At 36.5% G+C, this 24727-nt stretch overlaps 2 protein-coding genes across 9 annotated transcripts in view; both read right to left on the bottom strand.

Annotated features, from left to right (window-relative positions):
• DNAJB14 (DnaJ heat shock protein family (Hsp40) member B14) overlaps window positions 1-20538 on the bottom strand; it is a gene marked incomplete at its 5' end in the record, with an annotated part of 42316 nt that extends 21778 nt beyond the window's left edge. Inside the window, 3 exons of one of the 8 annotated variants that reach the window (XM_081304941.1) lie at window positions 6023-6194; window positions 8285-8350; window positions 9971-10336. In XM_081304941.1, coding sequence (XP_081161067.1) covers window positions 6023-6177 — 155 coding nt within the window. Of the gene's footprint in view, window positions 1-6022; window positions 6195-8284; window positions 8423-8493; window positions 8538-8570; window positions 8590-9970; window positions 10337-20405 lie in introns of those variants that run through there. The other 7 variants (XM_081304943.1, XM_081304940.1, XM_081304942.1 and 4 more) reach the window with 7 other exon arrangements.
• Window positions 20539-22007: 1469 nt separating this feature from the next.
• Window positions 22008-24226, bottom strand: H2AZ1 (H2A.Z variant histone 1). The gene is made up of 5 exons (XM_081304180.1): window positions 24069-24226; window positions 23564-23641; window positions 23171-23284; window positions 22700-22829; window positions 22008-22456 (listed from the first exon to the last, which is right to left on the bottom strand). Exons 1-5 carry the CDS (start codon window positions 24069-24071, stop codon window positions 22395-22397), a joined length of 387 nt encoding a protein of 128 aa, XP_081160306.1. The 5' UTR covers window positions 24072-24226; the 3' UTR covers window positions 22008-22394.
• Window positions 24227-24727: the final 501 nt, after the last annotated feature.

Genomic DNA, 24727 nt, shown 5'->3' with positions numbered 1-24727 from the left:
CTGGAGACTCATTTTCTTAGATATGTTTAGCAACTATTTAACAGGAAATAAAGAGGGGAGGGTGGCACTCACCCTAATACCTATATCCATGGTTACCTAATACCTATGTCCATAAAGCTTGAAAAATTATTTTAAAACCTGACTTGAATTTCTTTTAGAGGCAAAAATCTAACCCAAAATTAATGTGATGCATAATTCAGTCTTTATTTATCCAATTTGGGTGAAGAGTTGCATGTTTTGCTGTCAAAGTGTTGCTACTTGTATATGGTATATGGGCTGCTGCTCCAGATCCTGCTGTTATATAATGTCTATAATTATCATTAATTTTCTAAAAGATGAATAATTCTAAATTCCAAACTATCTGGTCACAAAGATTTCATATAAAGAATTAAAGGAGTTTTATTGTGCTGATTATTTTATACAAATTACTTCATTTATTATTACTATTCCTATTTTTTAAAAATATTTATTTTTTTAGTCGTAGTTGGGATACAATACCTTTATTTTATTTATTTTTATGTGGTGCTGAGGATTGAACCCAAGGCCTCTCACGTGCTAGGCGAGTGCTCTACCGCTGAGCCACAACCCCAGCCCCTACTATTCCTATTTTGCCAATGAGGAAATCAAGGCTTTGAGTGGTTGAATAAGTTGTCTAAAGTCACACAGCCAAGTAATAGATGAGCATAAGGATTTATTTAACAAAAATTTACTGACCATTTACTTTTAGCTAGGCACTGTTTCAGATGCTACAATGGTGAATAAACCAGTCAAAAAAAAAAAAAAGTCTCTAGTCTCATTAACATTAGAAATGGGAGAGGATAAGCAAGAAATAAATACATAAGTAAAATATAAAGTACATCATATTGTGATAAACATTTGGAGAAAAATGAAGGGGTAAAGAGTAATATAAAACAAAGGGGTAAACTTGGTATGGTATTTTATTGTTGGTACTGGGGATTGAACCCAGGGGTGCTTTACCACTGAGCAACATCCCCCAGACCTTTGTTTCTATTTTGAGATAGGGCCTCACTCAGTTGCTTAGGTCCTGGCTAAATTGCTAAGGCTGGCTTTGAACTTGTGATCCTCCTATTTCAGCCTCTGGAGTAGCTGGGATTACAGGTACAGGCATGTACTGCCAAACTGGCTAACCTTGCAATTTTAAAGAGGGTAATTGAAGAAGCCTCACAAATAATGATTCTGTTTGTTTGATTTTAAAATCATGCTGTCTCAGAACCAGAATAAAAAAGACAAAAGAGCCCCTTCAGACTCCACAGTGACTCTCCTCTCCCTTTCCACTTCCTTTTTATAATCATTACTCAAGCAGACTCTCTTCCCTCCTAGATATTTACAAATATTCTTTCTTGATGGCCGGAATGCTCCATCTCTGCCTTTGTTTTGGCAATTTATTACTGAATCCAGGGCCTCAGGAATGTCAGGGAAGCACTCAGCTACTGAGCTACATTCCCAGTCCTTTTTATTTTGAGACAGGGTCTCACTTTATTGCCTGAACTAGCCTCAAACTTGCAATCTTCCTGTCTCACCCAGCCCTACTTTTTTCTTGTTTAGTTTCTACAACTTCTTCAGACCTCAGTTTAATTCTTTTTTCCCAAGATACTGATAAACACTGAATAAACCTAAATACTTAGGTTTGGTGCCTCTCTTAAATGCTTCCAAAGCCCTCTAAATTTAGTTTTATCCCAACAATTACCACAATGTATTGCCTGTTTATTTTTCTGACTACTCTTCTAGAATAGAGGCTCTTTTAAAGGCAGTGATTATGTCTTGTTCTCTATATGTGTTGGATGATTGGACAGACAGGATGGATGGAGGGATGGAAGGATGCTCAGATGGAATGGACGGGTAAAAAGAACAGAAATGGTAATGAATGCTATAGTGAAATGTAGCTGCCAACAGAGTCAATTTGGAATAGAGAAGAAGCAGTTAAAAGTAGACTGTGCAATAAGAAATAGAGCGAAGAATACAGCAGAACTACCTGAATGCAGAAAAGATAGTGATAAACACTGAAAAATCCTAAAGCCATTACAATTTGACTTGAATATATAAGAGGTTTAACTATATTCCAGATTAACACTCTAAAATTGTTTTGTTGATAGTTCCTGAGCACAAAAGGTTAAGCAATGGAAAAAGCCAACTGGGGAGAGGGTTGATAGATTGTATAGGAAAAAATAGGATATAATTCTCAATGTTCTAGATATACCTCATAAACCTAAGACTTGACAAGAGAGAAAGTCTAGACAGGAAAAACAATTATTTCACTAATTCTTAGCTGTATCCAGCTCCACCATATCTTTCCTGCTGTTAATTTTTCATGACATATTGGAAGAAAAATTCTTGAGAAGCCAGAACAAAGATGTAAAGTCGCTAATGGACGAGATGACGACTATGTATTTCAAACAATGCTCCCAGTACCCTTCATTCAACTATTTTTTCACATCTGAATAAGAATTACCATTCACATATCTACTTTCTTAGTGTTGTTCATCATGATTTTTCTCACCATCTATATGTATTTGTCACAATTTTTACAGTCTGCTCCTTTCTGAAAGATTAGAACCTTCTTCAACTTTACCAAAGAATAAAAAATAAATTAAAAAGGGGTAACTCACACATGCATGCTCTGTCTTTTGCCACATGATGCCCCGTGCTGCTTTGGGACTACGCCAGCAAGAAGGCCATCAATAGATACAGCCTCTCAACCTTGAACCAGAACCATAAACCAAAATAAACCTCTTTTCTTTATAACATAAAAAAAGTGAAACACAGGGACAACCCATTACCTATTTTGGAAGGGAATATTGCACAAGGCCAAAAAGATCTGCATGGAGATTAATAATGAGAAAAGTATGTCTAGTCCAGCCTTTATGTGAGTGAGAAAGGAGGGTCATCTTTCAATTCTCTTTTTTTATGTGTTATACCTGATTATTTAAATAGGCTCCAAATTTAACTGGTGTTGGAGGAAATGCTTATTTCTGAGACAAAGGATTATTTCTTTTACAAGTTTAGCAAAATGACTTATTTTCTTTTAATTTAAAGAAATAGAGCTTAAGCCAAATCTTAAAATTCAAATCCCTATAATTCTACTAAATTAAGAGTTGTACAGAAATGTTCTTAAATAAATAGCTCTATTAATGATTTCATGCTAATCTTATACTTTTAAATAAAGATGGGTCTTTTTCAATTATATATTAATAGCTTGTTCAAGTAAGATCCATGATACTTTCCTCAATTATTTTTTAATATTTTGACTCAAAAACAACAAATAGAGGTTAATTTCACAGTATACTAGTTAACTAAGTTATAAAATTTTTCTTCAATCTTACTATAAGGTAGCTCTTACTTATGCAATGAATACAGTATTATTGCATGGCTTTTCCCTATTGAGTCAAATTGCCACTGAGCAACTTATTTGCACAATCGTACTCACCAACAAGGTAACATGCTTTTGTGAGAAAAATCCCCTGTGTATAGGTAAAACAAAACACAAAACCATACAGCATGTGTTTGCTTTTCTGTTCCTCTCTAAAGCAACGCTTATGAAAACTAACACAATGAATAAGTACTATATGATTCAGCAAAACAACTTTTTTTTACTTTATAAATTTTTAAAATTTGTTTTAATTAGTTATACATGACAGTAGAAAGCATTTATGCACTTTGATATATCATACATTAATGGGGTATAATTTCTCATTTTTCTGATGGTACATGTTGTAGAATCACATTGATCATGCAGTCATATATGTACATAAGGTAATAATATCTGTTTCTTTCTACTATCCTTCCTATCCCCAATCCCCTCCCCTCCCTTCACTCCCCTAGCAAAGCAACTCTTAAGTAAGATACTGACTTAAATATTTTGAGTAAGCCTGGGATGCTCCTAAAAGAATGTTCCAACCACATCAGTCCTAAAGGGAAAAAATACATATTTGTTAAATAAAAGAATATAATAAAATTATTGAGTTAGAGAATAAATCTCTAATACAGATATAATACTAAACTAATTTTACTACCTATGAGGAATTCGTGGCCTCAAAGTATTTGCACCTTCAATGATAAATCAGCAATCTTTCCATTCCCTTTGCTTTCTTCTTTGCATACATCTCATACTTCTACTACACAGCTCAAGCTTTCAACCTCTCTCTTCTAACTCTTAGAAAACAGAATAGAAGCCATCAGACAAAAACTCCCTCAATATTTTATGTCTGTCTTCCAACTCTGACAACACACAGAGTATATCTACACCCACCATCATCTTTTATTCTTCTAATCTCAGGATGTACCTAGCCCCACCTAAAACCAAGACCTTTGGATTTAGGAGAAACATACACATATAAAATCAATCAATACTGAAACAAAGGTATAAAATATCTCTTCCTTACTTATTTCTTTCACACCTTGGGCTACTCCCACCCTCTGACATTAGGGTAAAAGAGATGAAGAAATAAAGATTTTTTTAAAACTAACAACAAATTTAGAAGATTATTTATTCCCCAAAACTTTGAACTACAGTTTTCTCATGAAACTTTCAAACATGTAGATAATTCTATATTCTAGGACGGGAAAATAATGACCCCCCCCCAAAACTGCATAATATGCATTAACTTTATTCTGGATCCTTCATTGAGAATATGCTCTACCAACATAAAGTAAAAGAAAATACAATTTGTTTTAGGATGTGGTTTCCAGGAATGTTTCATCACACTGCTTTCCTAAAGCTTTTTCTGAAAAAAATCCAAAAGCTGGTCAGTTTCTTACTTATTTACTTATCTCACTTATTCAGCCATGTCTGACACAGTACTATAGTTAGAAAAGTGCTTAGCAGCATTATGGATATTCTCAAAGTGCATACAAATCAAATACCCTTTATCATGGCTTTACCATGACTAGGGGGTCCTTTTTTCCTTATGACCACATCCAGATAAAATATTATAATCCAGCTTTACATTTAAATATAGATAGGAAAAAAACCAAAATACAAACACATTGATATCTGATTTATAAGGCATGGTGACAAATCACTTTCCTTAATAAATAAAGCTTGCATCTCAAATATACTTTAATTACTAATTACGGTAAGTAAACAAATGAGAAAAAAAGGAGTATAAAAGGAGGAAAAAAAGGATAAGAGAGGAAGAAAAATTTAAAAAAGAGAAATAGGAAATGGCAAAAGAAAATGATTTAATCTAACTAGTTTTAACTACTATTCACTTAAGTTATGCTATAATTCACTCTCCAGAGAACTATCTGATTAATCACTGTTTGGAGTCAATCATCTTTAAACTTTAGTTTCCCTAGGAAAGTAACCTTGACACAATATCAATACAACTTCCTTTAAGTTGTAGCAGGAAACAAAACAGTCTATTATTCTGCGTTCTTTAAACTACCTGAAAACCTTGCCTTATTTATAAAATCAGTAAGACCAGATCTCCAAACCTCAGTTCATAATTTTTCAACTCTACCTAATTCTTCTGCTTCTCATAGAAGTGTATCATGAGGTAAAAATAAAACAGAGATAGAATAATCTAAGTAAGAAAAAAATATTAAAAGAAGAAGACATTATGGTGGTTGCACATATTTGAAGACAGCCTTGAAAAAATATAAATAGAAAAAAAATCCTTCATTAATATATGTAGGAAACTGAAAGCTGTTGATATTGCTCTCAATTTTCCTCATATGAAATTCTCCCACTGCATTTATATATATGTAAGACCAAACAATTCTTCATCTTCTTTCAGTATCATGACCTCAACAATGTACTGTGTAAAAAATTGAAACAGTTTTCCTTAAAAAAAAAAAAAAAAAAAAAAAAAAAAAAGTCTGAAGCAGCTTTGTAACACAGTTAATTTAAAAGATGGAACCTTCCATAAAGCTGAAAACTTTACAGACTAATTTCATAAGGATATGAAGCAAAAAACACTGGAGTTAATTCCTTTGTTCTGTTGGAACATCAAAAAATTACACTGGTATCAATTATAAATTGAGACATAAATCATATTCCTACCTGAGAACCCCATCTATTTGGTCTTTGGTATAGCCTTTTCCACTTTCACCACCACCAGATATGCTGTCCTTTGTGCAATTGGGTTTGCTCTGATCACCAGCACCTGATGGTTTTCGGCAATGAGGGCTATTTCCAGCAGTGCTTCCATTTTTCATAATTATCTCCAATAGTGCTGTACAAAGATAAAGTACGTTATGCCGGTTTACATCAAGTTGCATATATAAGATCTTAAGAAGAAAGTTTTAAAGCAGACAAATTACAAACTGTGTACTCCAAAAAGATCTGCCATAGGGTCTTCTTAAATAGCAAGTATTCCCTTACATACTTAACTGTTTAAAGAACACTATTCACCATGTAAAAACTGAATGTTAAGAAATTTTAAGTTAATAACTTGAAATTACTATTCTTCAATTATTTATGACAAACTTTTATTTGTTAAGTAAAACTACAGAATACCAAAAGATAGTCTTTAAGTAGCTAATGAGATTATCCAGAAAGAAACAGAAATTAGACTTGTTTATTTCTCAACAGCAACAACAGGAGCCAAAAGACACTGTATTATTTTCAAAATACTCAGGAAAAAAAATAATTGTCAACTTGTGCTCTGCATTAGTCTTCCATAATGTGCACAAGATAAAAACATTTTCACAAAGAATGAGAAACTTTATTGCTAAGAGTTGCACTGGATAATTCTGTAATATTTACATTTCAGACAAAAGAAAAATGTTTCCAGTTAGGCTGAGGTACAAAAAGAATGGTGAACAAATATTGCAGTAAATGTGTAGCTATAAATCTAAACAATGAATGTATGAAACAGCAACAATTGTGTTTAGGATTTGCTTTAAAATGATCTAGGGAGACCTGGGTTCAATCCCCAGCATCACAAAAAAAAAAAAAAAAAAGATAGAAAAAAATGATGCGGGGGGAGGGGGGGGAATCAATAAAAATTAGAGTTGAGCAAATGTACATACGAACTCAGGTTGGCTGTATATATTCAAAGTGGTTAAGATAAATGTGTGAGTCAGGCACAATGGAACACTCCTATAATCCTGACGACTTAGGAGGCTGAGGCAAGAGGATTGCAAGTTCAAGGCCAGTCTTAACTACTTAGTCAAACCCTAAGCAATTAAGTGAGAACCCATTTCAAAATAAAATAAAAAGTGGTAGCATGTGACTCAGTACTAAAGACTAAAGTGCCCCTGGGTTAAAGCTCTAGTACAAAAAAAAAAAAAAAAAAAAAGATGGGTGATAGTGATAATATTTTCTTTCCTTTTGTATATGCTTGAAATGTTCCATATTAGAATTTATACTACATTAAAAGTTAACAAAGCTAAAAGGAAAAAAAGAAAAAATTTACCATCTTAATTTTTTTTTTTTGGGGGGGGACAGGGTTTTACTATGTTATCCCGGGAAGCTTTAAATTCCTGGTCTCAATTCATCTTCCTACCTCAGCCTCCCAAATAGCTGGAACTATAGGCACATGCCACCATATTCTGCTTTGTTGAAGATTTTAACACATTTCAATTAATAAATGACATAAAGTAAATTCAACTGATGAATATTCATTTTTTCCTGGCACATAGGAATGAAAATAGATCATATTATATCCAGGCTATAGAGATATCTTCTGAAAATCTCTAAGAACTAGTGCCATATGTACCACAATCTATAAGCAAAATACATTTCAGTAAAAAATCAATTATAAAACTTTAACTAAAAAACACACAAATGTGGTGGAAATAAAAACAATCCACAAAACTCATCAAAGAAATAATCATCACAGAAATTTGAAAATACTTAAAAGAATAACAATGAAAACACTGTACCTCAAAACTTGTGGGTCAAACAGATATCCACTTGTTAAAGAGTTAATTTACATCACACCATACTCAAAAATTAACTCAAAATAAAGCATACACTTAAAGGTAAATAGCTAAAACTACAAAACTCTGGTAAGACAATATATGAATAAATCTTTGTAACTTTGGTTTAGATAAATACTCTTACACGCAACATCAAAATTGCAAAGGAAAAAGTAGGCAATGTGCATTTAATCAAAATTAAACACTTTTGTACTTCAAAAGCTATCATCAATAAAGTGAAGAAAATCCACAGAATAGAAAAAAATATTTGAGAATCACATCTGATAAAAGAAATGTGTCAGGAACATAAAAAGAAGTCTTACAATTCAATAAGAAGGCAAAAAAAAAAAAAAATACAATTTAAAAGCATGGGGTGAAAGTCCAGCAAGGTGATGCATACCTATTTCCAGCTACTCAGGAAGGCTGAGGCAAGAGGACTGCTTGAGCCCAGGAGTTGAAGACCAGCCTGAGCAACATAGGGAGACTCTGTCTCAAAAGGAAGAAAAAAAAAAAAGCAACAAACAAAAACTATGGCACAAAGAACCTGAAAAGACATTTCTCTAAGAGATTTAAATGAATGACCCATAAGCATATGAAACAGTTGCTCACTGTCATTAGCCACTACAGAAATGAAAATCAAAACCACAGTGAGGGCTGGGGATGTGGCTCAAGCGGTAGCGCCTCGCCTAGCGTGCGTGCGGCCTGGGTTCGATCCTCAGCACCACATACCAACAAAGATGTTGTGTCCGCCGAGAACTAAAAAATAAATATTAAAAATTCTCTCTCTCTGTCCCCCTCTCACTCTCTCTTTAAAAAAAAAAAAAAAAAACCACAGTGAGATACCAATGCACATTCATTAGAATGGCTTTAGTCAAAAAGATGGACAATAATTAGTGCTGACAAGGATGTGCAGAAATTGGTACCCTAACTACACTGCCTGTGGGAATGTAAAATGGTGCAGCTGCTTTGAAAACTTGGTAGTTTTTCTTAAAAAAATTACCATTTGACTCAATCTCATTACTAGTTATATACCCAAGATAAATAAAAACAAATATCTGTACAAAACTGGTTCATGAATATTGACAGCAACATTATTCATAACAAAATAGTGGAAACAAATAAAAACTTTGTGAACTATCTAGACAATAGTATATTATTTGAAAATTTAAAAAAAGGTACTGGGTACATGTACAACATGGATAAATTGTGAAAACATTATGCTAAGTAAAAGAAGTCAATAACACACAAAAAATGCTGCATGAAATGTCTACGCTGTATATCTATTTATATGAAATGTTCAGAACAGGTAAATTGAGTTAGAAAGATTAGTTATTGCCAATTGTAGAGTATAGGGATGGTGAGGAGAGTATAATTGAGAAATTAAATGTGATGGCTAATGAGTATGGGGTTTCTACTTCTTTTTGTTGTTGTTGTGTTTTTAAATATTTTTTTTTAGTTATAGTTGGACATGATACGTTTATTTTTATGTGGTGCTGAGGATCGAACCCAGTACCTTGCTCATGCTAGGCGAGCCACAACCCCAACCCCATCTTCTTGTTCTTGAAACAGAGTCTTACTATTGTTGCCCAGGTTGCCTACAAATTCATGATCCTCCTGCCTCAGCCTCCTGAGTAGCAAGCTCTACAGGCATACACAACCATGCCTAGCCTGGGGTTTCTTTCTGAGGTGAGAAAATGTTCTAAAACTAATTGTTATGGCGATTGCACAATTCTGTGAATATACTAAAAACCCACTTAATTAAAGTTAACTATATACTATAAATGGGTGAATTATATGGTATGTGAATCATCTCAAATAAAGCTATTTTATGTATGTATTTTAAAAATTCCAACAGTGCTGTTAGCAAATATGTAAATATGTAGATATTTATTATTTATATAAACTTTTCTACCATTCATTTTCCCTGGTTAATAGATTTAAGAAATCAAGGACATAGGAAATTTAGTTCTTATAAAATCTATTGTTATAGATGGTAGAAAAATACTAAATTTAGACAGCAATCTTATAGTTATCAACAACAGAAATACAATACATAGTCAACTATTAACTGTAGTTTAGTTCGTACTTAATGCAATCACAAGGGAAGTCATCAGTCTAGCAGGTAGTCGCTCACAACATTTAAACATGAAAAATTTGGGGGGAATTCTGGGACAAAGGTTGTGACAGCAAGTTAAATTTTAAATTTCTCCATATTCCCTCATAAAATCAGAGCAATTAAATAACAAAGTCAAAACTTCATGCACAAAACACCCAAATACAAGGTAGGGACTACCACCAAGCTAAAAAGATCTGCGGGATATTAGAAATGTGTGAGAAGCAGAAAATAGCAATGGGGCGTTTGCCAGCCAAAAGAACAGAAAAAAAACTCAAAATAAGCAACAGGCAAAACTGAGCAAAGTGCGTTAAAAAGAATGAGTTTTATGATAGCTATAATATAAAAATAGCATCATAACAGCACGAGTGCAAGGGTCTACAATAAAGACTACAGGCACAGAACACTCCAGTTACTACAAACTGATAAAACCAATCAATCAAAATTCTCTTCCAGAACAAGGAGAAACTGCTGGGAACAGGACCTAAACTGAAGAGGATAGAGACAAAGGGAAAAAAGAAAAGAGAAACTCCAGATTAAAGTGAAGGAGAAAGGAATGAGACATTCTCAAAATAGCAAGGTGACATTCTTAAACATTATACAAAAACTGAAGGATCGCTGTGTATTCAGAAAGGCTAAATTAACATCACATAAAAAAGAATAAAAGAAAATTGTGGAGGTCTAATACAAATTATTATAAGGAAAAAAAGAGTAAGTATAAACAAATCTCTAAAGACAGTGATGGAACACTACACAGATTTTCTCATCTACTAATACTTCAAAACAAGACCAAGGGGCTTTAAGAAACAATACATGATATGAAAGGATAAACATGAATAAAAATTACAACCACCTCAGAAATTATCTATCCAGAACTTAGGTGCAAAAACTCAGGAAAAAGCCAAAATAGAAGAAATAAAGTTATAAAAATACCAGAAAAACTTATGAGAAAGAAGATATAAAAGGATAGAAATTTTAAAAATTAAAATATTTTAAATTAAAAAAATTTTGAGAGAAAGTGAAAAATACTGAAGGTATCTGAAGAAGATCCAACATATATACAACAAGTATTCTGAAAAAGAAAAATAATAAAACAAATACAACAATAATATACTAAAACATCTAAACTATACAAGGCTAAATCACACACCTAAGAGTACTAAGAATAACTAGCATAGCAAAAAGACACATTCTAGTAAAATTAACTTGGCATCTAGGCAAAAAAGAGCAAATAATAAAGAAATAAAAACTTAAGACTGGTGTGGTGGCCATGCCTGTAATCCCAACCAGTGGGGAGGCTGAGGCAGGAGGATCAAAAGTTCACCTTCAACAACCTGTCTTGAAATAAAAAATAAAAAAGGATTAGGAATGTAGTTCAGTGGTAGAGTGCCATTGGGTTCAATTTCCCAGTACCCACAAAAACAAAGAAGGTGAGGCAGGAGAAGCATTTGAGACCAAAGCCAGCCTAGGCAACATATTAAAGATACTAAGTCCAAAAAGAAATAAAATAAATATCCCAGTTACCAAGAAAGTCAGAAGCTAGAGGTACAGAGGCTGGCACAACATAACCTGGGTTCAATTTACAGCCCTTCTTTTAAAAAAGAAAGATAGATACTCATTAGATTTTGCTCATCAGTAATACTTGCAAAAAACAATGGAGTAACATATTTAGATACCCAAGGAAAGAAAATGTGGGCCAAGGACTCTGTATCCACCAAACTAACAACATGGAGTAAATCCACAGACGAACTGTTTTCAACATTCTAGAACTTAATGAGCATAGTTCCCATAAACCCTACCTAGGAATCTACTACAAAACAAATTTCAGGAATCTAAAATAATTTATGTGTGTGTATATATATATACATATATATGTATATATATATACACATACAAACATACACACACACACACACACACCTGTGTGTATATACACATATATACATATGGACTGATGTTGAGCATTTACTCTATTAAAATACTTATAGACTTAAAAGACTAAATGATGGTTGAGAGAGAATGTATAGTATGTATGCTACATAGTAATGGTGTTATGTTCTGACACTATAGATATAGTTCAAATATCTTAAGAATGGTGAACTAAAAAAATTATTGGGTGTCTTGCTTTCCTTTCTCTTTTGTCAGCTGGGGTTGGCAGAACCCAAGAGGCTTGGACCAAGGAAATTTATTGGGACCAAAGAGGCAGTCATAACTAAAAATATAGCTAAGCTTGATAGGGCCCGCACTAACAGTTAACAAGGCAACTTTTCAAATACAGGGGCAAATGAATAAGTAAGTGGGGAACCACTTTTCTCATTGCCAGAGAATAGTAATACAAATAGGAAAATGCAGAGGCTTGAATAAGGTACTACACTGAAATGAAGTTTGTGAACACGTGTGTGTGTGTGTGTGTGTGTGTGTGTGTGTGTACAGACATCAAAATTAATACTGATCAAATTACTATAGATGTATGTCTACATTAAACATAGCACACATATGTAGAAATGCATATCTACACACATAGAAACACACACATACACACACACACACACACAAATTCACACATACATGTATTTCCTAGTTCTGTCCACTCAGAGGATCAGGAGCAATGATATCTCTACAGCAATGAGGCCTATCTAATGACCGAATCTTAGTTTCTAAATACAACTGTCTTTTAAAGGAAACAGCTCCCTGGAGAAATAGCTGATTTCAAGGACAGAGAAGTAAAAAGAAAGTATGCAAATTGTTTTGTGCCAGAAAGTAAAAAATTTCAAAGAATGATGAAGACATGTCAAAAAAGACACAGAGCCAGGCTCAATGGTGCACGCCTGTAATCCCAGTGACTTGTGAGGTTGAGGCAGGAGGATTCTGAGTTCAAAGCCAGCCACAGCAACTTATGGAGGCTCTTAGCAACTCAGCAAGACCCTGTCTCAAATAAAATATGGCTCAGTGGTTGAGCACCCCTGGGTTCAATCCTTGGTACCAAAAACAAAAACAAAAAGACACAGGAGCCAGGGTGAAGAGGTGCATTATTTTGTATCAAAACAAATAATGATAACAGATTAAATGGGAATCTATGAATCCATCCAGATAAATAAGCCTAAATGCCATCTAATATATGTGGAAGGAATGATAGAATTAGCAAACTGCCATTTGGCAACCATCAGAAATTTACTCAGAAAAGAATAATCAATGAATGTTACAAGGATATGGTAAAAGTTTGTTGAGGAAAAGGATGTTTATAGTTTCAAATTATTTCCCCACAAAGTATACATTAATTACCACAGAGAAAAAATAAACTTCATAAACTTTATAGTAGAGAAAACGGGCAATCACCAACTTAGCAAAATGATCAAAGTAATCTCAGTAGTAAGGACCAAATCAAAAATTGTGTGTCTCCTGATGTGTTACACTAAGAATAGAATACAACTTGTATGGTACTCCTAACAAAAGTTCATATGAGGAAATATAAGTCAAACCCAAATAGAGGGAAATTCTATAACTGGCCTATCCTCATCAAAAAAGTAAAAGTTGAGAGAGAAAATAAAGAAATCATGATATCTTGAGGAAAAAACATACCCACCAAATAAATGCAACACATGCTTTTTTGTCATAAGGGACATAACTGAGAAAACAGGCAGAATTTAAATGAGGTACATGCATTAATTTCCTAAATTTGATGGTTATAATGTGGTTAAGAGTGTCCTTGTCTTAGAAAATATACACTGGCCAGGACACAGTGGCACACACCAGTAATACTAGCTATTCTAGAGGCTGAAGCAGGAAGATCACAAATTCCAGGCCAGTCAGGGCAACTTAGTAAAATCCTCTCTCAAAATAATAAAGACTGGGGATAGAGTACCCGTGGTGAAGCACCCCTGGATTCAACCCTCCAATATATGTGTGTACAATATACACACACACACATGCATGTATAAGTATGTGTGTGTGTGTGTGTGTGTGTGTGTGTGTATTTATAGAGAGAGAGAGAAAGAGAGAGAATGAGAGAGAGAATTATTCAGAGGTGATTGGACATCATGTCTACAATGGAACTATTAATCACTCCAGGAAAAAAATACAATAAGAAACATTGTGGGTGTACATGTATGTACACACATGTACTTAGCAGTGGGAGGTAGAAGAGGAAGAATATGATAAAGCAATGTAGTAACATTTTTTAAAAACTGGAAAACTGAAATGTATATGGGAGTTGGTGCTATTCTTTGTATGAAGTTTGCATTATTTGTTAGTCATGCATTGCTTAACAAGATTTCAAGAGAAATGTATTGTTACACAATTTCATCACTGTGAAAACATAGTATACTTATATAAACTAAGACAATTGATATAACTAGGTATTATAATGTTAAGAGTATATGCAACCTGCAGCTGATCAAAATGTAGTTATGGCAGACATGACTGAATTTGTATAAATTTGTTATTATTGTAACTTCTGTAAGTTTGAAATTATTTCAAAATTTTATAAAATAGGAAAATAGGGAGAATATATGTAAAGAAAACATAACCATCTTCAATAATTATATTAATGGGTAAGTACTGATAAATATTACTATGAAACGATTATATATACGATATGGCATGAAGCAAATAATCATGGTATATTCTATAATCTCCCATGTCTTTGAGACTCAGGATTACAAATGAGGTAAAAAGGAGATGGAAATATAAATTTTTAACGTTTACATAAGATCCTGAGGTACTTAGCTGAAATTAGAAGTAATAGTATAAACATATAAACCATATCATCTTTAAAAATATCACACATTCACACATAAACAATATATATTTTCTACTTCTGGGCACTGAAAAAGCCCCAGACAACGAACAACCTAGATGTCATAGTATCCTTAGTGCTCATATTATGATGGAAGAAAAACATTTTCCACTAAAAACAAAACAAAACAAAACAAAACAAAAAACGGTTTATAAGAGATGTAGATAATTCCAGGTCTGCCACAGAAAAATGTCCTGAGGAGCTTGAACATTTTGTTATACCAAAGAATAAAGTTAAGTATTAAAGACTACTGGAGATTTGTCTATAGAACTCTGGAACTATTATCAAAAAGGGGATCCCACTGGCCAAAAACCTAATAAAATACTAACAATTAGTTGCTTTTAGAGAATAAAAGGTAATAGGCTCCCTTTCTCAAAAAATGATAAAAAAATAAAACAAGCATTTATTATGCTTTTCCTATTTGGTTCGTACAAATACATAACCATAAAACAGGTGAGAGTAGAGTGCCCCTTTATGGAAGTATTTTAGCTAATACCTGAAGAAATTATTTTTAAAGTATGAAGCCAGATAAGAAAGTGATTATTTATTTTTAATATTTACAGATGACCACAGGATCCTATGAATGTGGTTAGAGGCTATCTGTAAGTCCCCTTTCATTTTTAGCATAAAGAAGTTCTTCTAGTGTTCTAGTGACATCATCTGTACTAATAGCTGCATTCTGGATATTACTAAAGCAGGATCACGCAGTTGTTTCACATTTTCAGGAGTTATTATGACACTGAAAATTTTGTACAATTTTCTACACAGGGTCTCTGCCTAACAATAACTGTTTACACATATTAGTTTACACTAAACTCTTTTAGTAAAACTCTCAACAACTGATATTAAATATTTGTGAGCTTCAAAACCCAGTTTCACCTTATAAAAAGTGAAATCAGAGTTTTCTGTATTAACAATTACTGAAATGAATGCCTGAAAAAAAATAACATGATTCTTCTAATATACTGCCAGAATTTAGAACACACTGGATTTTTCTGATTTATGTAATGTCATCAGTCACATGAAATCTCATTTGCAGTAATGTACAATATCATAAATAACAGTTGTGCAAACTACTTATAAAACGAAGTTCATTTACTTTTTGGTTTTAAAACTCTCTGAGTTCATTTTTTGCATTTACCTTCCAGATACACTGAGATTTTAACATAACCTGCATTTAACTAATACACATGCTTGGTTCATCAAAAAAAAAAAAAAAAAGAAGTAGTAGTAGTAGTAGTAAACATTACTTAAAAATCCCACACAAGAAGAAAAAAAAACATACTATTTTCATATTTTTAACTCTAGTCACTCTCATTGGCTGGCCATTCAGCTTTACAGACAATTTCAAATGAAAAAAAAAATGCATCTGTAGCTTAACTTTATTCTATTGTTGATATACTGTGGATATTCTTTTATAGCAATAAATATAGTCCTCAGCATTTTTAATAGGTAAATAGTATATAAGTGCAGTGAAACTTATTTTGTCAATTCCCACTGATGGACATTTATATTCTTCCCAAATTTTTGCTCATCATAACCCTTAAATCTGTATTTTAAACACTTAGTGTGGTTATTGAAAAGCTTCATTTGTGAAAGTGTTAACATGGAATATCATACAGTTATAAAACTCTTATTTAGTTATTTAACAAATCCTCTTTATTGAGAATTGTAAAATTTTATAAATAAATATCATTCCAGAGACCTGTACATGCCACAAGTATATGTAAGACAGCATTAGTTGAAACGAATGATAAAAATCAAAATGGCTCAAGACTTCTAAGGAATTTTTAATCTAAAAGAGGGAGAGATTTTATACAAACAATAAAGAAATGAGGGCTAGGGATGTAGCTCTGACAGAGCAATTGTTTTTCACATGATTTAAGGCCCTGGGTTTGATCCCTAGCACAGGGAAAAAAAAAAAAAAAGCAAAAACAAAAAACAAAGAAATGAAATGCTGCATGGCAGAACTAAATGCTAAGTAAAGCATAAAATATGGAGTTCAAATCCCAACTTAAATTAATCCTAATTTAAAGGAATTATTTTGTCCTCAGGTACTAAAAAAATGGCATGAGACAAATAACATTGTGAACTGCAAAGCATCATGCAGGGTGTTTTTATTTTTTGCCATATAATAATACATGACATTTTTATGGTAATTAAGATAATAAAATATCCTTACAATAACCCTGTGAAAACTGAGGCTCAGGAAAGGAAGGAGGAAATGACAGTAACCGAATCATTATTATGCCCAGTAGATACTTAACATTTCCTTTAGAATATAAACTCCAAGAAAACAAGAAATTTTGTCTTATTATGCACTGAATCCCTAGTTCCTAGAATACTGCCCAGCACAGAAAAATATATATTCAAAAATAATCTCCATTTCATAGATGAAGGAAGTAAGTTCAAGAAGATTAAATGACCTACCCAAAATCACACTACTTAATAATTAAGGTTCAAACCCAAACTCAGTATTCTTCTTTCAACTCTAATATGTAAAATAGTTTTGACTACTAGATGAAATTTGGAAATAATTTTGTAACACTTAATTTCATCATACAGAAATATCTTTAGAATAGATAATCTGTACTAATAAATTTTAATTAAGTCAAATAGAAATAAAATGCAATTATTATAAAAAGAATAGGTTGGAAATATTCCAGATGTATGCTTAAAGTGCTTTGCTTATTACTATGAGACAAAAAGGGAGAGAAATTTTCATTTTTATTAGATAAAATTTTAAAATAATATAGCAAAAAATAAAGGAGGAAAATTTACATGTTATCTCTCACATGAGGGGAGGAAGGGATTACTTTAATTGCTACAGTGCAGACAGATGCTGTAAATTATAGATAATCCATTCATTAAACTTACCTATTCATTAAAGTAGATGCAGAATGGTCTTTTATGAAGCTATAGGCCACCATTTGATTCAATAAACAATAATAATGTTTTCCTTTTAAAAATATAATCTATAATTTGTCCCCCTATGAAAGACTCAAATATTAAACTAGCAATGTAAAACATTAAAACAGTGAAACTATAAACCTCTACCAAAGTCCAAAACATATCAATAATTCAATAAACATACAATCTAAGAAACCAAAATGTAACTTACTTTCTGCCTACTAAGATTGTTTTTCCAGAAATTTATTTATCCTGTGTGGTAGCTATTGATGTATATTAACACTCCCAAACCTAAACTCAACTCATTGTATAAAAATATTTAAAAGTTGTACAATTCAAGAAGTTCACTGCAACAAGTACACTGTACAATAATACTGTCAAATAAAAACACTGAAAGCAACAATGTCCTAGATCCCTTTGGAGATCAAGTTTTTCCTCAAGGAAAACTCTTACCAATTTTTTGAAGAGTTTTATTAATCAGACGTCTTACCTGACAAGAAAAAAAATTTTAAAAGGATAAAAATCCTGCAATTTATTAGTATTCAGTTGCAAGTTTTTCCATTTACTGAACTATAAGAATAACAGAAACCATACTAAATACTTTCTTTTGCCTTAGTACAGGTACATCCAGAAGAACTGAACTGAACTGAACTTTTTTTTGGGGGGGAGGGGTAGTGGGGATTGAACTTGACCATTGAGCCACATCCCCAGCCCTATTTTGTATATTTTTATTTAGAGACAGGGTCTCACTGAGTTGCTTAGTGCCTTGCCATTGCTGAGGCTGGCTTTGAACTCATGATTCTCCTGTCTCAGCCTTCTGATTTTTTTAATATTTATTTTTTAAAAAGTTGTAGGTGGACATAATACCTTTATTTTTATTTGGTGCTGAGGATTGAACCCAGTACCTCACATGTTTTAGGCGAACCCTCTACTCCTGAACCACAATCCCAGCCCCAACGATTCAATTTTCTAAAATACAAGAGTTTTATGGTAGTCTAAAATATCAGGGATAACATTTTAAAATCTCAAAACCAACAGCTCTAGTTTTCTTCTACACTAAATTTTTTTATCAGGGTCTTCTACAAATGTTCTAGATCTTTTTCTGTCCTGAATTCTTAAATTATTCCAAAAAATATCTTCTGAGAGTATTTGACATAAAATACTTTTCTAAGTACTTGTACATAACTTTATTCCAGCTCACATCAACCCCGTCATGACATTTCATATATAATGAAAGCTAAGAACCTTGTCTCTGGTTACAAGATGTTAGAGACACAGTCTGCATCTCTACTAAGGTTTTCAACTACCCCAATATCATACCCTATCAACTTTACTAGATAACTACAAAATGCCCTTATAGTACATTCGTATCACTGACTTTCACACTTATATATCTTAATTTTCCCAATGGTTATGGTCTTTAAAAGCAACAACTGTGTTGTTGTTATAAGATGAAAAAGTTCAGAATATCCTTTACACCACACGCATATATTTGATGCTACTAACTGCAAAAATGGGTAAGATGGTAAATTTTGTGTTTTTAAAATTTAAAAAAAGCTCCTTTCTTTTTCTTCACCTCCTGTATTCTCTTATGATAAGAGTTCAATTATAATGTTAATGCAAAGGATAGAGAGAAAAGCAAAGAGCACAAGTGTTTCAACAATGTAGAAAGTACCAATAAAAAGTCCCACATTCTTCTTATCAGTAATTTTGTTCTTAACCTGGAAATATTTTGAACCTCAACCAAAATATTATCCAGTGAGTAAGGCAATAAAGGATAGTGGTTAAAGGACTTTTGGAATCCCAAAGCTCAGCTACTATTCTGACTTTGCTACTAAGTGTTGTGTGACCTTGGTAAGATACTTTCATTCATTCACTCATTCGTTCGTTTACCAAAAATATAGGACTGTTCTAAGGAGTAAATAATTCACATAAACATGTCAGGCACAATTATTGGCACTCTGTAACTTCGTGTGTGTGTGTGTGTGTGTGTGTGTGTGTGTGTTAACTTTGAAGTCTAGAGAGTAGGACAATGAATAGGGTAATTTCAACTAAAATAAGTCTAGTACACTGTTACTTAAAGATTAATCTATTTTGTCGAAATTATGGTATTATCAAGTCAGATGCTATTTAGCAAATCATTGCTGTCTCTTGATCAATCTTTCAAAGTGTATACTCCTCTCTTTTAAAGAATCCGTCTCTCCCAGGGAAAAGCAATGTCATCTCAGGTATTCGAAGATGTTTGCTATGGAGACAGCTTTCTACAAAGCCCGGAAGATGGTGAAATCTGAGATTAGCCATCAGAGTTCCTTGATCCTCTCACTTCATTAGGGAACTAGGCCTTATTTGGGAGAGAGGGGACCACATAATCAAACACCCATATAAAACTGCCCTACGGTAAGACTGGGCCAGTCTCCTCCTGGGGGAATGAGGACTGGGCATTTTCGAAAACGGTTCGGGGAGCCTACAACTCTTGCGGTCAGCAGAGCGGCGGCGACCCAGAGGCAGGCTGGTGCAGAGGGAGTCCTATTTCCAGGCGGGCCCGGGCCTGGCGACCGCCGGACCGCGGGCCTGCTCTTCCCCAGGATCCCACGGCGGCTGGCAGGCCCGGGCCCCGCCAGCTCCCGCAGACGCGGTGGGGTGGGGGCGAGCTGCGCGAAGGCCAGGCCCCAAGGCAGGAGAGAAGGGGCACTGAGGTCTCACCGCGGGCCGAGGGCAGAGGGTAGAGCTTCTCGGCCTTCTGAAGGAAGCGCTGGGCCTTCTCGCGGTTGCCGGCATTCAGGGCCTCCCGGGCGATCTCGACACATTTCTCTGCCTCATCCCGGTTCCCCTCCATGGCTTACGCCTGGTTCCCTTTCCTCTGGAAGAACAGCTACGACGGGGAAGCCGCCGCCGCCGAGGAGGCGAGGCCAGCCCGGGTGGGGGCGTGCGGCGGCGAGCGGGGAGGAGCACAGGGGACCGTGGCGGCGGCGGCCCGGGCGCACCTCGCAGCTCCGCCTCCTCACAGCGGCCTCCCCGCCCCCCGCGGGCGGCTACGGCGCGAGCCGCATCTTCTCCAGCCCCGGACCGATCTCCTGGGCCTGGGCCTGGGCGTCCCAACCCACGTGGCGGCCGATAGAAAGAGCCGACTGGTTCAGAGCCAAGGAGCCCACCACAGCCCGCGGGCAACAGCAGCCCCGCGCAGAGAGGGGTGGGAACGTGGCCGCCGGCATCACGAGCGCCGTGCCCCTTGACCTCCGGGCGCGCCCGGCGTAAAATGGGAGCCCGCCCTGTGTGCGGCCGGGACGGCGGGGTAGGGGAGGAGACTCAAAAAATTCCCAGGGAGCGAGGCCCCGCCTCTGGGCCCCTCGTCCGTGGGAGGATTCGGTCAGGTGAGGATCACCGTGTCAGTCCCACACTTGGCACTTCCGGCACGTCAGAGCTTCGCTGGACCCTAACCCTGGGGCTTGCTTTACTGCCTCATTCCAGACTGTATCTCTGTAGTTTTCCAAAAGATACAAATTTAATCTGGAATTTGCAATTATTCTGGTGAAAGCAGATCCAAGCAGCGGTAATCCTAGGCCAAGATTAAAAGGACCAGCTCTTTCACCTATTAATACTTCCTTTTCCATTTTTATAACATTACCTCTAGGAAGTACCATGCCCTGTTGATCTCAGTGATGGTTAAAGGACCACTTAGAATGTTTAGCAATGTCCACATTTAAAGTTAAAAATTTTTTTTTTCAGAACTTGTATCAAAACGTTAAAGATCCACTGCAACCCCAACCACAATTTTTACATGTTGAGTGGGTCGAGCTATTGTTAGCAGCATCAACTACTATCCTTACTACTTACAAAGGAATCCTCATTATCTATAAAAAAATAAAAATGAGTATATTCCCAAAGTTATGACTGATTAACTTTCAGACTTCAAAACAGTGCCTGGCACCCAGAAAGCAGTAATTCTACCTATCCTAAACTGAAAAGTTCTTAATGTGGAAGTAGCTATGCAGATAACTTCCCCACCTACCCAAGTCCATCAGTTAACAGTGCAATGATGTAGTGCTGTCACATACTGACAAGCATAGGCAAGGCAAACAGTGCAAGAAAGAGCAATTATCCCTCTCCAGTTCCTGCCAAACTTCTAAAATCTTTTATGAGCTCATTATATAATATTTAAAAAAAGAAAAATACAGTTGGTTACCTGACTTTGGTGATCTAGAGAGTAACTGTTTAATTCCTAAAGGAAAAAAATGTGCTTGATTATTGCTGGATGAGATGTTCCAAAGAACCATTTCTATTACAATCAAACAATTTTAGAACAACTAGTTTGGGATATGACCTTTATTGAACTTATCCACCAGAGTGGAAATAATGTCTGTACAAAACCAAATGTTTGTTACTATAACTTCTGCATCACAATTAAAATCCAAACAGTTTTTTAAAAACAGTCAACTCAATCAAAACCCACTACTTCAGAATCAATAGCTTCTTTGAAGCCACAGTAACACTTAAATATGGTTAAGACTCGAATGCAGAAATTTGGTTGGTTGGAAAGCTAATTAAACTTCCAACTTGCTCAAATAGAATTACAAAAAGGCAAAATTGTGTTTTGTTTTTTTTTTCACAGAGATACAGTCCACTGGAATCACCAACACTGGACAGCTGTTAAGAGTATTAGAGTCCTGAGATAATAAGGAATCCAGGCATCCTTTAAACAGTCTTCTGTTGTCCTTTCTTCCCAATCAGAGATTTGTGGATATGAGGGATGACACCTAGGAGAGTGACATGGATTAATTCTTCTTTCAGTATATTTTTAAAATGACAGTATTTGAAACCAAAGCAGTTGACTGCTCAATTGGTAGTCTTTAAAGTTCAAATATTGAGTTATACAAAAAGACTCAAACCATACTGCATCAATAAAAATATACTTAACATCCTCTTCCAGACTACAATCCATTATTAAAACTAAAAATTCTTTCCTTTTCTAAGTTTACTTAAAAATTTGAATTACATACCACCACCAGCAATTGTAGCCTTGATGAGAGAGTCCAATTCTTCATCTCCACGAATAGCAAGTTGCAAGTGACGAGGGGTGATACGCTTTACCTTTAAGTCTTTTGATGCATTTCCTGCCAATTCAAGTACCTAGAAGGCAGAATCTAATCAATCTTCCAACTTTCCTCAGCCAAGATCCATAAAGCAGTCAAAATTTTAACGAGTGGAAATCTACCAAATTTTCGAAGCCTCCCTCAAATAGCCTGAATGGCAAGATGTGCAAAAGCTAAGGGCACGCAATTATATTTCCAAGAGCAGCAAACTCAAGCTCAGTAGGATCCTTATTAAGCACCAGCTCCCTCTAGCGTTCTCTTTGGTTTCTCGCCGCGTTTAGGGCCTGGGAGTTTTCTTGCATCACTTTCCTCCTTCCCTCACGCTGCTTTCCCCCGCCCCCTAAACCTTTTCCAGATTACAGGCGTACACCCATTTACCTCTGCGGTGAGGTACTCCAGGATGGCTGCGCTATACACAGCGGCAGTCGCGCCCACACGTCCATGGCTGGTTGTCCTAGATTTCAGGTGTCGATGAATACGGCCCACAGGGAACTTAATTTTAAGCACACAAACAAATGCATAAAGATAATGAGTCAAATACGGGCAAATTACACGCGCGCCAAAGCAAGGGGCACGGACACTGGTGCAGCAACGCGCCCTGGCACCTACACACGTGATCGATGCCCCCCCATATTTATCGTATCCGCAAGCTTAAGTCGCTACACCCCATCACCCACGCAAAGATGAAACGCCCATCCAGAGCAATGATAAACAAGAAAGGAGGTGCAAAGAAAAAGCCATGGCAGTCACACTGCACAAACAACTACTGACCTGCAAGCCGGCTCTCTGCGAGCGGGAAACCGCCTTTGTCTTGGCCTTTCCGGAGTCCTTCCCAGCCTTACCACCAGCCTGCAGCGCGCAGACGCCCGCGAGCGGAGGAGGAACGGAGAATATAGAATTACCAGGGCGGTGCGCCCCTCCCCCATCGCGCGTCCCGGGCGCGAGCGCGTCCCCGAGCCCCGCCGGGGTCTCTGGCCCGCCGCGCACTGCAACGGCGACCCCGCCTGCTGCCCCCCGCCGCGCGCCCGCCGCGGCCGCGCTCCTCCTCCCGCTGGCCCCCAGCGGCGCTGCGCGCGCCACCCAACCCCAACCGTCGCCGCCCGCCGCGAGATCTGGGGCTGCTCCGCTTGCAGCCGACAAAACACCTCCCCCCGCACTTCCAAATCCTGTCTCCGCGCGTTCCCAACCGTCGCCACTTCATCCCCATCCCCGTAACGGGTTTTTTCCCCCGCCGTCAAAAAGCCGCGGAGTCATCGAGCGTCTCTTCGAAGTTTACCATCTCAAATTCTGCTGAAGCTCAGACAAGCAAGGCAGAGAAAAGGCGAAAAAAGGCTAGTCAGACACACAGCGAGATCCCACCACCTACTCCTTCGTCGCACCGCGATTCAAACTGCGCTGTCTCCCGCCTTCCCCGCTCCCTTTATACTGCAGAATGTTCCCTCATCCGGGAACTCGGATTGCTCATCCCACCAATGGCTGCCACCCGCCCTCGGGACGCGTCCTTGAGGCCTCAGCCAATGAGCAAGCGAATAAAAGGGCGGAGGGGCGGGTGCTTCAAAACTCGAGCCATGATTGGGGCATGGGGAGAAGGTGGGGGAGGGCGGAGGGATGAGACTTGGGGAGAAGAAGGGCACAGCGGCGGGAGGAAAGAAACAGAGCGATCTAGGCTCGGTGAGCGCGGAGATCAGCCGGTTGCTGTCACGTGTCTGAAAGGAGGAGCTGAAAGGCCCAGGGGAGGAGCACGCGGTAGCGTCTCCTGTCCCCACCCTGGTCCTCCAGAGGAGTTCTGGTGACCACGTGAAGTTGCCTCAGGGTCTAGCCCACCCTCAACTCTTAACCCCGAGGTCCTAGCCAGCAAAGATCTGCTTCCCCGCATTCTTCTTCCGAGACCCGGGGCTCCTGGCATGCTGCTTCCCTGTCCAGTCTCAATTCCCG

Source organism: Spermophilus citellus, assembly GCF_964194105.1.
Source record: "Spermophilus citellus genome assembly, chromosome: 8".
Classification (NCBI taxonomy): domain Eukaryota; kingdom Metazoa; phylum Chordata; class Mammalia; order Rodentia; family Sciuridae; genus Spermophilus; species Spermophilus citellus.
The sequence above is the reverse complement of the archived record's forward strand: the minus strand, read 5'-3'. Positions and strand labels throughout refer to the sequence as shown.